General features: G+C 39.8%; 1 protein-coding gene and 1 pseudogene across 2 annotated transcripts; both read right to left on the bottom strand.

Moving 5' to 3' along the window:
• Positions 1–63: 63 nt before the first annotated feature.
• atxn7l3a (ataxin 7 like 3a) lies at positions 64–7,463 on the bottom strand. 2 transcript variants are annotated; one of them, XM_019262897.2, is made up of 14 exons: positions 7,201–7,462; positions 6,707–6,749; positions 6,510–6,609; positions 6,278–6,410; positions 6,016–6,187; positions 5,817–5,914; positions 5,713–5,735; positions 5,557–5,602; positions 5,026–5,063; positions 4,845–4,913; positions 4,707–4,750; positions 3,972–4,043; positions 2,562–2,698; positions 64–2,476 (listed from the first exon to the last, which is right to left on the bottom strand). In XM_019262897.2, the coding sequence occupies exons 3-14, from the start codon at positions 6,558–6,560 to the stop codon at positions 2,250–2,252; spliced, it is 1,110 nt and encodes a 369-aa protein (XP_019118442.2). In that variant the 5' UTR covers positions 6,561–6,609; positions 6,707–6,749; positions 7,201–7,462; the 3' UTR covers positions 64–2,249. The 2 variants fall into 2 exon arrangements, with proteins under 2 accessions (XP_019118442.2, XP_019118444.2); XM_019262899.2 differs by lacking the exon at positions 3,972–4,043 and having other exon boundaries at positions 7,201–7,463.
• A 7,261-nt stretch (positions 7,464–14,724) lies between these two features.
• On the bottom strand, positions 14,725–16,514 carry LOC113747024 (ataxin-7-like protein 3; annotated as a pseudogene).
• Positions 16,515–17,985: the final 1,471 nt, after the last annotated feature.

Genomic DNA, 17,985 nt, shown 5'->3' with positions numbered 1-17,985 from the left:
TAACTAGTTTATACAAAGCGTCCTCGGCTACGCCAGAAGGTAGTTGTTCCAGGTTTGTAGTTGTTCCAAGTGGATGTCATGGAAGAGATAATGGTGCACATTTTCAGACCGGCTCTCCTGAAAGGCATTTATAATGTCATACTTGCTGATTCACGAAAAAAAAAAAGTTCTGTCACTTTTTATGTAAACAACCAAGAAAGATAGTAAAATAGCTTCAAAGTGAGAGGATCAAACCCTGGCTCGGTTCTGGGAAAATGACTTGTGGAACTGTGGCACACCGTCTCCACAATTCTGACATTAGAGGTTTTTAGGAAGTATTCCATCCATCAAGCTCTCTGGTGGCGTATACTTGCACCCTAACACCCCAATTTAAATTTTCATACAGTCCCTAAGTTTAACAGCGATGTCCTGATATATATATACAAATAAAATACATTATCCTTGTAATCAACTATGCACTTTTGACTGCATTAATATCTGCAACAGTTTGTGAAGCCGATTTATAAAAGAAAGACGAAAATGTTCATGAAGACATCGACTGTGAAAAGCTGCAAGCGCAGGATTAGTGAAATAGTGCGTTCGACCGCTAAAGCATGTATAATATCTTACAACGTTTACATTAGACATTGTTGGTTATAGGCTTCTAAAGATGCAGACTTCTCACTCATGACCATGAATGACAAGCTGAACTGCAGCACTGATCTATGTCATGTATGACGTGAGTTCTAAGCAGAAACTGAGTGAAAATACATGTGGATAAAGTTTGTACTGAGGAAAGAAACTTGCACTGGATTCATGATTCATTTTCCATCACACATCATATATACACGTACTGTACATGTGCCCCAAAAGCCTAGTGGCTCATCAAATATCAAAATCTGCATTTACACACAAATAATATACATATCGAATCACTGCACAGGCAGCGACAAAATTCAAACTTAAATATATTGTTGATGTAAACAGGAAGAGTTAAATATTTAAAATGGCACGCATACTTTCACAAAAAATGTCACATTCTAGGATGCATAGTTTTATGAAAATAGAAATGATTACATACGCACCCTCTAACCACACACACTCACACGCACGACACAAAAAAAAGTGACGTTCACACTGGATGCGAGTCAGCATACAGAGGCACTCCCACACGACTGTGCAATACGATGCTAGAATTAAAAAGCCACTGATGAGTACTCCAGTATACGCGAGTGAAAATGAACACACAGTCCAAAAAAAACAGAGGTGGGGGGGCGGCTCACAGGGAGGCCAACGATGACAGAGTACCTGAAGGTTTCAGAAAGCCAAATTCAAGACTTGTTCGTGCTTAAACTTAAAAGTAGTTTGAAAAAAAAAAACGTAATGAGAAAAGGTATGTTGGATGTTTTCTTTTTGTCTTTTTCCACAGCAGCCATTTTGAGCATCACTGCAAAACACCTGTGTTTACTATTTCATGACAAAATGGCTGCTGTGAAAAAAGGTCTATCTGACTCTCAGGTGACATTAATTCAGTCAATAATGGCGGTGTTATCAGTAAAAACAAGCATGCGCAGTGGCAGGGCGCTGAAATCATGAAAGCTAAATGGAGTGCAGCCCTTAATATTACTATTAATTAAACCTGTATTAAAACGGCTGCAATGAAAAAGGTCATTTATGGTATCGTTTTAGGGGTCCCAGTGACACCACAAATGTTTTTCCTACTATTTTGAGTTTGAAAAAAAAAAAACTGAACAGCAGAGACAGACTAAAGAATGTGGACACCCCAGACAACTTACCTTTGTGTACCAGGGGCTGGTTTTTAATCAGTAGTACTAATTAAAGTAAATAAATGATGTTTTAGCCAATGGTGTGCTTCAAAAAGCCGTAGAGAAATTGTTTTCCCAGTTGACTGACCTGCAGAGAGCCCTGATCTTAACCCCCATCCAACACCTTTGGAATGAACTCATGTGTGAGCCACGAAACGTCAGTGGTTGAACCGAAACCACTCGAATAAGCAGCAGGTGAAGTCTGTTTTAGGGTGGGGTTTTCACAATGAGTTCCTGTAGATACTCTGATTGGACTCTGTGACCGTCCACAGTTTTTTTAGAAAGCTGTGTTCATAATACAGAAGAACAAACGTTCATTAAACTGCCTGATTTGTCAAGGCTGAATTAGTAAGTCGTCCCATCCTGTCCAGGCCTGTAAATGTAGGTATGAGTGGAGGGACTTCATAGAGGATGCAAGAACTGGTCTGACAGACAGGGTTTATGTTAATTTAAGTCATCATAGATACTGGAAATAGAAGGTGCTGAGAGTTTGGGCCTCTTTTTTTTGGTCGATAAGCTGATATTACTCTGAGAGCTGCTGCTGCTGCTGCCGCCACCGCCACCACCACCGCCTCCAGTCAGACTTCCTCCTCCCCCTCCTCCTCCACTATTCATACCAAGAGAAGTCCTCTTCTTTTTCTTGGGTCTCCTAGAATCTGAATGGTTGGTGCCTGTCAGAGAGACAGAAAATGAATCTATCAGCTGTCTTTTATTTAAAAGAAACGTCTTTCCGTGTGATGCATGTTGCTCCCTTACTGGCTTTAGACGAAGCGGAGTCGGCGGGTGAAATATCAGGGGAGTCTTCCCACTGCAGCCGGCTCATCAAGGTCTGTCCATCTGGAATGTCAAAGCTGTCGTTCTCCACAGCGGCGTCGGCATCAGGCAGCGACGGCCTATTACACGACAACCCAGACAGGGAGAACCAAATTCAGGCATTTCAACTCAGACCGACCACAGTAATAAAAGGGTTCCTTTTACAGACCATCTGACATACATTAGCCATTTCCAACAAAAGATACACAGAACCTGTTCACATAACACTTCCCTTGGACCCTCTGGCCTAATTTGCTATGAAGAAATTGTTGCTCCATCTACACTTATGTGAACCTCTTCTCTCGGCTGGTAGCATCCTGAAGGATTTCAAGAGATCTAACAAAGTCAAAGATCATGACTGTAACTTTAGAGCATACCTCAGTCGCTCATTTGAGCGATGCAAACAGGAACCAGATAGTCATTTATATATGTTCTGCACTTGTCTGACATTACACAACATTTTCAAAGAGTATGTAAACTTAATTCATTCTCTACTTGAGCCAATAAAACCACCACAACTGTATATGGACGTTGGGCTGAGGAGGTCATGCTTTACATTCAGTTAGAAAATATTTGGTATTTTATTGAAGTATCGGCTCTGAATCAGATAAACTGGACTTGTAATATTTTATTTTTGGTCTTCTCACGTGGGATAAATTTTTTCTTGCACAAGTTATTCTTAATATATTTACTATTGTTTGACTTATTGTTCTTGTGAAACGTGTGTTTGATATCTGTATGTTGTCCACTTGTTGAAACTAATTAAATCATTTATATTCAAAATATTTATGATGTATGTATTTGTCAATATCAAAACATGCACTCTATCTCCTGTGTCGTACCAGAAAGAATATGTTGTAACGTTATTGTAATCTTGAGTACATGCTTTGTACTTTAAAGCAACCGTATGTTCATCTGAATTCTAAATTGCAACATAAAGCTTGAAATATGATGTGGCCTTGGTAGTCAAACGTTATTTGTATAGGAGGCATTAACAAGCCTGCAGGAAAGGTGAATCACATTGGTTCATGTGCCCCTCCAATGAGACCCAGTATGGTCCAAGAAAAACACTGGTGGTAATGGATAATCTCACTCAGTCCCCCCTTTAGCTGCAGCGTGCTCTTCTGTTAGAGTCACAACTCTGCCTTAGTCAGAGATTTTCCTCACAACACTGACCAGCAGCATTGTTCTATTTCCATCTGTGGCAAAAGCTGATCAGAAAACAGTGAAGTGTACCAGCAAACATCTACACCATGACGATCACAGCACTCATTCAAACATGACTTTTGTTAAGTACACTTGTGAGCGATAGGTGGGTGGGGGAGGGTGAGGAACGGGACAGGGCACACTCACGCGGACGGCCCCAGGAGGAACACCCTGACGGCCCTCCTCTGTTCGTCCGTGTGCTGGGGGCATCGCTGAGACCTGGTGGGACACAAGGTGGCATTATACATCCCTGACTGACGGCCGCACAACGGCGCACAGCTTCACGCGTCACCCTGCCCCTGCATGCATACGGCCACGGGGAGGGAGAGAGATGGGATGGAGTGCCCGCGGACACAATCAGTGACCAATCAGATGGAGCGGAGCAGCAATGAGGTGTTAAAAGGTTATGCAATGTTAAAGAGGTTGATCGCTGACAGGGTCCGCCACGGTCTAATTCAAAATCTCTCTGCGTGTAATGTTTTCTGACACCTTTGCAGAATTTAGAGTTTCATTTTGGGAAGAAAGACAAGTCAATCACTGCGTCCAGACAAATTTCAAACAATGAAATGCAATGAGTTGCCACCTGTGTACCCAAGTTAGCCCCGACATATGTGATCACTTTCATAAAGGCACGGATGAAGCTGATCATGTTTCCAGGTTCAGTTTCAGACAGTGACTTAGTTTTTATGTAAGTTTCATAGAGGGGCCAAACTGAGGAATATAAAAACACTAACCTCAGGCTTTGGATAAAATAACATCACACACAGCCAGGTGTTACGGTACCTGAAACTATCCTGCATTATTCCAGAAAAGCTGTTAACCCAGAGCGGACACGTTTCATCACTAGTTTATCTACGTGCCAGCAGATTATACAGTAATTACCTGGTGCACATCTTCTTGGTGTGCTCAGAGATCACCCCACATTGCTGCAGAAACAAACGCGACATTAATGATTAACATCTGAGCAATAAAATTTTTTTTAAAAGGGTCTATCCTGATAAATAGAGACAAGTGGCTCACCGTTGTTAAAAGGGATCTGACTTCATCAGGGCCTAAAGTTTCATAACTGATGCCGGTGTTATAGTTGTACTGAAATGAAACACAGGCCAAGAACCGGTATCAGGATTTAGCACTGAACAATACAAAATGTATAACCTTTGTGATCTTGCAGGCAGTAAAATAAAAAAGGAAGGTTTGTCACCTTGTAAGGCTCTGAACTGACGCTGCTCCCAAGCTCACCTAGAAAAATAAAACAAAACACATAACTGTTGATCCTCTATATTTAAAATCACGTGTACTATTAAAAACATTAAAATTTTAAACATCTTTATCAAAAGACAAATCATCCCCAGTCAGATTATCTGAAGTCACTTTCATTATATACTTAGCTAGCAGTTAAACAGATATTATTTAATACTTCCATGTAACATAAAACCTCCTGTAAAAGCCCTAATGGTTGTTTTGACACTTCTGTTTTGCAGGTTAATATCACTAGTTACAGCACATGAAGTCTGAATTGTTTCAGTTGTGCACCATGACATGAAGTGTTCTTTATTAACCTTATTATTACCTCAGATCTAAAAAAGGTGAACATTTTACTTGTATAACTTATAACCTACAGCACACTGTAGTTGACATTATGCTGCAGATGTCCATATTCAACTTGCAGCTGAAGATGTCTTGGACCAGGTGCATGGACCAAAACGTCAGAAACTAAATAGCATAGACTCACCATTTTTATGTTTTATGGATTTGGATCGTCTTGGAGAATTTTGATTCTGCACAGAGAAAACCATTCAGATCAGATCAACCTCATTACACACATTGAAAATAAGCATAAAATGTGTTCTAATATCGTCTGTCAAAGGGAAAACAAATGCAAAAATACCTTATCTGACTTTTTCTTCTTGGCTGGAACATTGAAACAAGAAGTTTGTTTATTATGTGGAAGCACAGTGGAAATTTAAGTGAAACTATTTTTTAAGTGCTCACTTTTTTTTTCTGCCCCGTACGACCAGTCGTTATCGTTGAGGTCATCGTTGTCTTCCTGATCACTCTCTGATTTGCTCATGTTATTATTGCTGGCCAGCCTATTTTTCAAAAGAAAAAAAGAAAAAAGAATTAAACAATCTAATCAGGTGTTCAACAACACGATAAGCAGTCCTGAATGATCTTTACTTTACTGACTCACCTGCGGTTGGCGATGCGACTGCTGTTGCGTCCCATGCCGAGACATTTCTCCAAGTGTGGGGCGAAGCGAGAAGCTGCGATCAATCTTTTGCAGTTCGGGCACTCGCACTCTTTGTTTTTCCACTGATTGTACACTTGGCCAAAAATGTCCACTCCTGGCTGATCCACAATTTCTGTAATAAATAATAAAAAAAAAAAACGTAAGAAAACACACCAAAGACAAACGGACTGGAACACATTAGAAAAAAAAACATGGCACCAACCAAACTCCTTCATGCTCTCTTGGTCCGTTTCATCCAAGAAGAAATAGCCCTGTTTCACGGCACGATGTACCTCAAAACACAGGCCCAAACAGGCATCTTCCACCAGCTCAGAGTAGATGTCATGGACCAAGGCCTTACAACAGGAAAGACAGTTACGCCACATAAAAAAAAACAAAAAACAGATGAAAGACACAAAAATCAAACTACACATTCTTCATTCATGTTCACTCACCTCCAGCTTGGTGTTGTCTGGGCCTGACAGGGGCATATCCTCCATTTTCATTTGAAAATCTGTGTGGGAAATCTTGATAGCAAGGTAATGAGATGCTGACCTGTGGATTTTTGAAGAGAAAAAAAAAAACTTTTATGATGATTACAGAAAAAAAAATCTGCCATCAAGGGTCCAGTTTATGATTTTAAAATACTTACTTTTAAAACAGTTATCAACACTTGTTGCAGATATGCCTTCATTCTGTTGAAGGGAAGAAAACACATGAGTTAGTAAGTGTGGGGAGTTATTTTTTTCATATTAATCAACATGAGTGCACATTACATAACATTAATATTGTGGTTTTATGAGATACCAGATACAGCATATGAATTATTTATGATGTAGAACATTAACGTTACATCTCAGTGGTTAACAGAGGTCCAGTGAGGCTTTATTAAACATAAAACACCGACCAAACGACGTCCCCAAAGACTAGCTACGGTTCATATGAAGGGGGGAACATAAAGGCAGATAATGATAGTTGGTAGCAAACTCGACCAACATTACTTTTTACTCTTATGTCCGCTCCTGCTGCTCTGCCAGCTCGTTTTAGACGAAACAAAAGCACATGTGAGGCACAGTGCTGCACGGATATAATGTCCTGACGTTATATATTCTTTTTTAATTTCACCATAAAACAGTTTCCTCTTACCCTGTCATACCGAAAACTCAGCCCGAGCCAGGCAGTTTCTGTGAGGGAGGCAACATCACCACCGTGTCAGGTCAGAAACACGTTAACAGGAAGCCCGGGGTTCAGCGACGTTCATCCTGTCATCGTCGGTGCAAACAAAATCCTCCTTTATATTGTTTGTTGTTGTCGCAGGTGTCGATTAAATTAACGTTGCAAACCCGCTTGACAACGAGGAGGCCAGCTACGTAGAGCCAAACCGAAAAATAAAACCGACTTCCGGCTTGAGCCTTCAAAATAAAAGCCTTGAATATATGCAAATCCTTAACAGTGGTAAAAGAGGTACTATATATTTTACCACCGTTTAACAATACTCTGTTACTAGTAAAGATTTAAACTAAAGCACAAAAGTAGCCTATCATCAGCTAAATGTATAAAGTATCAAAAGTATTTTCAAAGAGATTGAATATTATTGCTGACAATCAAGGGCCCACGACTGACAGGGGCCCCAAAAAATAGGTAAACACCAATATAAAAGTATTAAACCATCATCATTGAGTATATTTATTTCTAGTTGCTAGTACTAGTATTGAACTACAAGACGCAAAACAGTTGCAAGCCTTTGATTAGAGTTATGTAAAGCTTTTGATGGGATAGTTAGGTCCTAGAGATGAGGTGACAACAGCTGCGCAGAGGGAGCCCAATTTGATTTTGCCCCAAAAAAATTTATAACAACTTTATATACTGTTGAATTGTCTCACCTGTAACATTTGATCATATGCAGTGCTGTAGTGGTTTCTGGAGAAGTGGGTATATTTTTCATTTATAACCCAGATTTTAGATAAACACCTAGTGTTATATCTAGGACCAAGCACCGAACCTGGGGCGACAGAGCCTTCTCTGCAGCTGCCCCCTCCCTCTGGAACTCTCTCCCTAAACACATCCCTGACTGTACTGACCTGCCCACCTTCAAATCTCTAACAAAAACACACCTTTTTAAAATTGCTTTTAATGTTTAATGTCTAATGTGTTTTTAGTGCACTGTCTTATATTGTTTTGATGATTTAATGTTCTTCTCTGTAAAGTGTCTTTGAGTACCCTGAAAAGCAGAAAAGTGCTTTCAAATCAAATGTATTATTATTATTAAAGGTTCTTCTTAAAAAATTCTCGTAACCATGCATGCAACCATATTAAATAAACACAAAACAGGTAGTGATTGTACAGTAACAAAACGTGAGGTCAATAATAAGTCGCCAGTGAGTGCAGGTTATATTCTAAAACTGAACCAACATTTAGCGGCCAAAAGTCTCCCAAACTTGACGTACGTGGTTCACACCATGTTTAAACACATTCTCCGTCTGACTCTTTCTTGTTGCTAAAGATTCTAATGCTTCCTGTTCCAGTTCTGTGTCTTTTCGAAAAAAGAATAATCTGAGATTAACTGATAGATACAAGACAAAAATCTTTTGGAACACTCCACGGCGGTGCGGTTTGTGCGGTGTTACTCTCTTTAACCTTTTTATTTTGTGTCATGAATCATTCGAGCTATACAGCTGCCTAAGTGCTACGGCTGAAAAATTTTCCGATAGTGGGATTGCTCAAAAACGTCGCTATGTAGCAAAAATAACGGCTATTAAAGAATCACTAGACATGAAAATAGACACTTTATGGTGACGATTTGTACTTAATATAATGATGTATTTCTGATAAAAAAATGAAGCATTGAACAGATGAACCTGGCATCTGGCACTAAAGATTTTGAGGGAGACACAAGCCCCTCCTGATTAGCTGGACTGCTGGGCTTCAGTGATGTCTCAAATTAAAAGCATTTCAAACCAAACCTGTTTGACTGTGTGTGTGTGTGGGAGTCCTAAGCAAGGGAGCCTCTGGTGTGGGTGTGGAATTTATTTATATATACAAACACCAGTATGCATCGGCAGTGAAGAAAAAATATCAAGTTATGTTCATAACAACAGGTCATTCACCGCATTCGCCAGATTTGTGCATGGAAAAATATCGGGGAAAAACTACAACATCGCCATTCTTTGTTATTGCACTCGTACTGCACACAGATACACAGAGAGGCGCCACGGACAGAACATCAGCTGTCAGCTTCGTGCTACCAAGGTGGCTCGAGAATCTAATCATATCTACACAAGTATCTCAATAACAGTTGATTCTGTAGTGCACATCACAAGACTGTACTGGAAAAGATTAAAAGGGCACGTTCAAGTCACACAGACCTACACAATGGGAAAATAAGATTCATAGGGAAATGAAATCGGGGTCAACAGATTGCCACGTTCATGACGTTGAGACAAGTGAACGACACGCCGACATCCAGGGACTGTAGGAAATTACTGGGGAAGAGAAAAGGGTTCTATTTATATTTTGGCAATCCCTGAAATTATAAATATTCTATTTGGACTCTCGTCTTGAAAAAATAAACAAACTAAAATACTAACAAAACACAAAAGGGTAAATATAAAATATTTTCTATTTGTAAAATGTTGTATTCCACCAATGAGTCAATCAGAATGGTTGTCCTAGAAGCTACTGATTTTGATGAGGAAAGTAAAGTCTTGATATGAGAGACCTAATGCTAGGACATGTTCCTGACCCCTGACATGCTGTTTTTTTTTTTTTTTTTTTTTTTTTTTTTAAATGTACAATGCACAAGAATGTAATTATATATATAAAATATATATATATATATATATTATATATATATATATATAAGATATATATATATATATATATATATATATATATATATTAAACCCTTTCCTGCTGTCAAAAATGACAATACGAAAGGTCAGATTAAGTTTTGGTTTTTTTGTTAACTTAAAAAAAATAACTAGTTCATACAAAGCGTCCTCGGCTACGCCAGAAGGTAAAGGGGTTTGGTGTTTTGTTCCAATGGATGTCATGGAAGAGATAATGGTGGCACATTTTCGACGCGGCTCTCCTGAAAGGCATTTATAATGTCATACTTGCTGATTCACGAAAAAAAAAAGTCTGTCACTTTTTATGTAAAAAAACCAAGAAGAGAGTAAAAAGTCCAAAGTGAGAGGATCAACCCTGGCTCGGTTCTGGGAAATGACTTGGGAACTGTGGCACACCCCGCCTCCACAATTCTGACATAGAGGTTTTTGGGAAGTATTCCAATCCATCAAGCTCTCTGGGTGGCGTATACTTGCACAATAACACCTCCCATTAATATTTTTTCATACAGTCCCTAATGGTAAATGCAGCGATGTCCTGATATAATATATACAAATAAATACATTATCCTTGTATTCAACTATCCACTTTTGAACTCTGCATTAATATCTGCAACAGTTTGTGAAGCCGATTTATAAGAGAAAAGATAAATAGTTTAGAAGACCGACTGTGAAAAGCTGCAAGCGCAGGATTAGTGAATAGTGCGTTCGACCGCTAAAGCATTGTATAATCTTACACACGTTTACATAGACATTGTTGGGGTTATGGCTTCAAAGATGCAGACTTCTCACTCATAAACCATGAATGACAGCTAACTGCCAGCACTGATATAGGTCTATGTATGACGTGAGTTCTAAGCAGAAACTAAGTGAACATACATGTGGATAGTTTGTAATGAGAAAGAAACTTGCACGGGATTCATGATTCATTTTTCCATCACACTCATATATACAACGTACTTACTGTGCCCCCAAAAGCCTAGTGGCTCATCAAATATCAAATCAATGCATTTACACACAAATAATATACATATCGAATCACTGCACAGGAGCGAAAAATTCAACCTTAAATATATTGTGAGGTAAACAGGAAGAGTTAAATATTTAAAATGGCACGCAACTTTCACAAAAATGTCACATCACAGGATGCATAGTTTTAGAAAATAGAAATGATTACATACGCACCCTCTAACCACACACACACACACGCACGACACAAAAAAAAAAAGTGACGTTCACACTGGATGCGAGTCAGCATACAGAGGCACCCCAACACGACTGTGCAATACGTGTAGAATTAAAAAGCCACTGATGAGTACTCCAGTATACGCGAGTGAAAATGAACACACAGTCCAAAAAAAACAGAGGTGGGGGGCCGGCTCACAGGGAGGCCAACGATGACAGAGTACCTGAAGGTTTCAGAAAGCCAAATTCAAGATTGTTTCGTGCTTAAACTTAAAAGTAAGTTTTGAAAAAAACGTAATGAGAAAAAAGGTATGTTTGGATGTTTTCTGTTTGTCTTTTTCCACAGCAGCCATTTGAGCATCACTGCAAAACACCTGTGTTTACTATTTCATGACAAAATGGCTGCTGTGAAAAAAGGTCTATCACTCTCAGGTGACATTAATTCAGTCAATAATGGCGGTGTTATCAGTAAAAACAAGCATGCGCAGTGGCAGGGCGCTGAAATCATGAAAGCTAAATGAGTGCAGCCCTTAATAATTACTATTATTAAACCTGTATTAAACGGCTGCAATGAAAAGGGTCATTTATGGTATCGTTTTAGGGGTCCCAGTAACACACAAATGTTTTTCCTACTATTTTGAGTTTGAAAAAAAAAAACTGAACAGCAGAGACAGACTAAAGAATGTGGACACCCAGACAACTACCTTTGTGTACCAGGGCTGGTTTTTAATCAGTAGTACTATTAAAGTAAATAAATGATGTTTTTAGGCCATAGTGTGCTTCAAAAAGCCGTAGAGAAAATGTTTTCCCAGTTGACTGACCTGCAGAGAGCCCTGATCTTAACCCCATCCAACACTTTGGAATGAACTCATGTGTGAGCCACGAAACGTCAGTGGTTGAAACCGAAACCACTCGAATAAGCAGCAGGTGAGTCTGTTTTTAGGGTGGGGTTTTCACAAGAGTTCCTGTAGATACTCTGACTGGACTCTGTGACCGTCCACAGTGTTTTTTAGAAAGCTTGTGTTCATAATACAGAAGAACAAACTTTCATTAAATGCCTGATTTGTCAAGGCTGAATTAGTATAGTCGTCCCATCCTGTCCAGGGCCTGTAAATGTAGGTATGAGTGGAGGGGACTTCTAGAGGATGCAATAACTGGTCTGACCAGACAGGGTTTAGGTTAATTTAAGTCATCAAGATACTGGAAATAGAAGGTGCTGGAGTTTGGGCCTTCTTTTTTTGGTCGATAAGCTGATATTACTCTGAGAGCTGCTGCTGCTGCTGCCGCCACCAACCCAGTCCAGCACTCCTCCTCCCCCTCCTCCTCACCTCCACTATTCTACCAAGAGAAGTCCCTCTTTTTCTTGGGTCTCCTAGAATCTGAAGGGTGGTGCCTGTCCAAGAGACAGAAAATGAATCTATCAGCTGTCTTTATAGAAGCGTCTTTCCGTGTGATGCATGTTGCTCCCTTACTGGCTTTAACGAAGCGGAGTCGGCGGGTGAAATATCAGGGGAGTCTTCCCACTCGCAGCCGGCTCATCAAGGTCTGTCCATCTGGAATGCAAAGCTGTCGTTCTCCACAGCGGCGTCGGCATCAGGCAGCGACGGCCTATTACACGACAACCCAGACAGGGAGAACCAAATTCAGGCATTCAACTCAGACCGACCACAGTAATAAAAGGGTTCCTTTACAGACCATCTGACATACATAGCCATTTCCAACAAAGATACATAGAACCGTTTACAAATAACACTTCCTTGGACCTCTGGCCTAATTGCTATGAAGAAATTGTGCTCCATCTACACCTATGTGAACTTTTCTCTCGGCTGGTAGCATCCTGAAGGATTTCAAGAGATCTAACAAAGTCAAAGAGCATGACTGTAAGTTTAGAGCTGACCCAGTCGCTTCATGTGAGCGATGCAAACAGGAACCAGTAAGTCTTTATATATGTTCTGCACTTGTCTGACATTACGCAACATTTTCAAAGAGTATGTAAACTTAATTCATTCTCTACTTGAGCCAATAAAAACCACCAAACTGATATGGACATGGCTGAGGAGGTCATTACATTCAATTGAAATATTTGGTATTTTATTGAAGTATCGGCTTGAATCAGATAACTGGATTTATTTATCTTTCAGTTTGGTTTTCTCACGTGGGATTAATTTTTTCTTGCACAAGTTATCTTAAATATTTACATTGTTTGACTTATTGTTCTTGTGAAACTGTGTTTGATATCTGTATGTTGTCCACTTGTTAAAACTAATTAAATCTAGCTAAACCTCTGCTGTATAAATAAATTATTTCTTTTTATCATTTATATTCAAAATATTTATGATGTAAATATTTACAGATGTAAGTTTGTCAATATCAAAACATGCACTCTATCTCCTGGTCGAACCAGAAAGAATATGTTGTGTTATTGTAATCTTGAGTATATGCTTTGTACTTTAAAGCAACCGTATGTTCATCTGAATTCTAAATTGCAACTAAGCTTGATATAGTTGTGGCCTTGGTAGTCAAACGTTATTTGTATAGGAGGCATTAACATGCCTGCAGGAAGGTGAATCACATTGGTTCATGTGCCCCTCCAATGAGACCCAGTATGGTCCAAAAAAAAACACTGGTGGTAATGGATAATCTCACTCAGTCCCCTTAGCTGCAGCGTGCCTTCTGTTAGAGTCACAACTCTGCCTTAGTCAGAGATTTCCTCACAACACTGACCAGCAGCATTGTTCTATTCCATCTGTGGCAAAAGCTGATCAGAAAACAGTGAAGTGTACCACAGCAAACATCTACACCATGACGATCACAGCACTCATTCAAACATGACTTTGTGTAAGTACACTTGTGAGCGAAGGTGGGTGGGGGAGGGTGAGGAACGGGACAGGGCACACTCACGCGGACGGCCCCAGGAGGAACACCCTGACGGCCCTCCTCTGTTCGTCCGTGTGCTGGGGGCACGCTGAGACCTGGTGGGACACAAGGTGGCATTATACATCCCTGACTGACGGCCGCACAACGCGCACAGCTTCACGCGTCACCCTGCCCCTGCATGCATACGGCCACGGGGGAGGGAGAGAGATGGGATGGAGTCCCGCGGACACAATCAGTGACCAATCAGATGGAGCGGAGCAGCAATGAGGTGTTAAAGGTTATGCAATGTTAAAGAGGTTGATCGCTGACAGGGTCCGCAGGTCTAATTCAAAATCTCTCTGCGTGTAATTTCTGACACCTTTGCAGAATTTAGAGTTTCATTTGGGAAGAAAGACAAGTCAATACTGCGTCCAGACAATTTCAAACAATGAAATGCAATGAGTTGCCACCTGTGTACCAAGTTAGCCCCGACATATGTGATCACTTCATAAAGGCACGGATGAAGCTGATCATGTTTCCAGGTTCAGTTTCAGACAGTGACTTAGTTTTATGTAAGTTTCATAGAGGGGCCAAACTGAGGAAATAAAAAACACTAACTCAGGCTTGGAAAAATAACATCACACACAGCCAGGTGTTACGGTACCTGAAACTATCCTGCATTATCCAGAAAAGCTGTTAACCCAGAGCGGACACGTTTCATCATAGTATCTACGTGCCAGCAGATTATAAATTAATATACTTGGTGCACATCTTCTTGGTGTGCTCAGAGATCACCCCACATTGCTGCAGAAACAAACGCACATTAATTAACATCTGAGCAATAAATTTTTGTGTTTATCCTGATAAATACAGACAAGTGGCTCACCGTTGTTAAAGGGATCTGACTTCATCAGGGCCAAAGCAAACTGATGCCGGTGTTTATAGTTGTACTGAAATAAACACAGGCCAAGAACGTGTATCAGATTTAGCACTGAACAATACAAACGTATAATCTTTGTGATCTTGCAGGCAGTAATAAAAAGGAGGGTTGTCACCTTGTAAGGCTCTGAACTGACGCTGCTCCCGAGCTCACCTAGAAAAACAAACACAACACTAACTGTTGATCCCTATATTTAAAATACGTGCACCATTAAAACATCTTTATCAAAAACAAATCATCCCGGTCAGATTATTTGAAGTCACTTTCATTATATACTTAGCTAGCAGTTAAACAGATATTATTTAATACTTCCATGTAACATAAAACCTCCTGTAAAAGCCCTAATGGTTGTTTTGACACTTCTGTTTTTGCAGGTTAATATCACTAGTTACAGCACATGAAGTCTGATTGTTTCAGTTGTGCACCATGACTGAAGTGTTCTTTATTAACCTTATTATTACCTCAGATCTAAAAAGGTGAATATTTTACTTGTAACTACATTCTGTAGATTTGACATTATGCGTGCAGATGTCCATATTCAACTTGCAGCTGAAGATGTCTTCTCAAGCTTTCAGGATTGCTGAACAGACAACTCACAGAAAATCCAGAAGAATGGCATGGACCAAAACTCATGATACACGAGAAACTAAATAGCATAGACTCACCATTTTTATGTTTTATGGATTTGGATCGTCTTGGAGAATTTTGATTCTGCACAGAGAAAATCATTCAGATCAGATCAACCTCATTAACACATGAAAAATACATAAAATGTGTTAAATATCGTCTGTCAAAGGGAAAACAAACGCAAAAATACCTTATCTGACTTTTTCTTCTTCTGGCTGGAATATTGAAACAAGAAGTTTGTTTATTATGTGGAAGCACAGTGGAAATTTAAGTGAAACTATTTTAAGTGCTCACTTTTTTTTCTGCCCCGTACGACCAGTCGTTATCGTTGAGGTCACGTTGTCTTCCTGATCACTCTCTGATTTGCTCATGTTATTATTGCTGGCCAGCCTATTTTTCAAAAAAAAAAAAAAAGAATTAACAATCTAATCAGGTGTTCAACAACACGTAAGCAGTCCTGAATGATCTTACTTTACTGACTCACCTGCGGTTGCGATGCGACTGCTTGTGCGTCCCATGCCGAGACATTTCTCCAAGTGCGGGGCGAAGCGAGAAGCTGCGATCAATCTTTTGCAGTTCGGGCACTCGCACCTTTTGTTTTTCCACTGATTGTACACTTGGCCAAAATGTCCACTCCTGGCTGACCACAATTTCTGTAATAAATTTAATAAAAAACGTAAGAAAAACACCCAAGACAAAAGACTGGAACACATAAAAAAAAAAAACATGGCACCAACCAAACTCCTTCATGCCTCTTGGTCCGTTTCATCCAAGAAGAAAAGCCCGGTTCACGGCACGATGTACCTCAAAACACAGGCCCAAACAGGCATCTTCCACCAGCTCAGAGTAGATGTCATGGACCAAGGCCTTACAACAGAAAGACAATTAGCCCACATAAAAAAAAACAAATGAAAGACACAAAAATCAAACTACACATTCTTCATCATGTTCACTCACCTCCAGCTTGGTGTTGTCTGGGCCTGACAGGGCATATCCTCCATTTTCATTGAAAATCTGTGTGGGAAATCTTGATAGCAAGGTAATGAGATGCTGACCTGGGATTTTTGAAGGAAAAAAAACTTTTTGATGATTACGAAAAAAATCTGCCATCAGGGTCCAGTTTATGATTTTAAAATACTTACTTTTAAAACAGTTACAACATTGTTGCAGATATGCCTTCATTCTGTTGAAGGGAAGAAAACACATGAGTTAGTGTGGTGGGGGTTATTTTTTTTTATATTAATCAACATGAGTGCACATTACTAACATTATTGGTGTTTTATGAGATACCAGAACAGCATATGAATTATTTATGATGTAGAACATTAACGTTCACTCTCATGGGTAACAGAGGCCAGTGAGGCTTATTAACATAAAACACCGACCAAACGACGTCCCCAAAGACTAGCTACGGTTCATATGAAGGGGAGAACATAAAGGCAGAAATGATAGTTGGTAGCAAACTCAACCAACTTACTTTACTCTTAGTGTCCGCTGCTGCTGCTGCTGCTCACAGCTCGTTTTAGAGAAACAAAAGCACATGTGAGGCACACTGCTGCGCGGAATAAGTCCTGACGTTATATATCTTTTTTTAATTTCACCATAAAACAGTTTCCTCTTACCCTGTCATACCGAAACATCAGCCCGAGCCAGGCAGTTTCGTTGAGGGAGGCAACATCACCACCGTGTCAGGTCAGAAACACGTTAACAGGAAGCCCGGGGTTCAGCGACGTTCATCCTGTCATCGTCGGTGCAAACAAAATCCTCCTTTATATTGTTTGTTGTTGTCGCAGGTGTCGATTAAATTAACGTTGCAAACCCGCTTGACAACGAGGAGGCCAATACGTAGAGCCAAACCGAAAAAATAAACCGACTTCCGGCTTGAGCCTTCAAAATAAAAGCCTTGCATCTATGCAAATCCAACAGTGGTAAAAGAGGTACATATATTTACCACCGTTTAAAATACTCTGTTACTAGAAAGATTAAACTAAAGCACAAAAGTAGCCTATATCAGCAAATGTATAAAGTACAAAAGTATTTTCAAAGAGATTGAATATTATTGCTGACAATCAAGGGCCCACAACTGACAGGGCCCCAAAAAATAACACAATAAAAAGTATTAAACCATCATCATTGAGTATATATATTTCTAGTTGCTAGTACTAGAACACAAACCAACGTTGCAAGCCTTATTAGATGATGTAAACTTTTGATGGGATAGTAGGTCCTAGAGATGTGGTGACAACTGCACAGAGGGAGCCCAATTTGATTTTGCCCAAAAATTCCTGGCGGCGCCCCTGATGACGATAAACACACAGCAGCTGGTGGAGGTGGTGCTAATTTTTTATAACAACTTTATATACTGTTGGATTGTCTCACCTGTAACATTTGATCATATGCAGTGTTGTAGTGGTTTCTGGAGAAGTGGGTATATTTTTCATTTATAACCCAGATTTTAGATAAACACCTAGTGTTATA

Source organism: Larimichthys crocea, chromosome XII (assembly GCF_000972845.2).
Source record: "Larimichthys crocea isolate SSNF chromosome XII, L_crocea_2.0, whole genome shotgun sequence".
NCBI classification, from domain to species: domain Eukaryota; kingdom Metazoa; phylum Chordata; class Actinopteri; family Sciaenidae; genus Larimichthys; species Larimichthys crocea.
The sequence above is the reverse complement of the archived record's forward strand: the minus strand, read 5'-3'. Positions and strand labels throughout refer to the sequence as shown.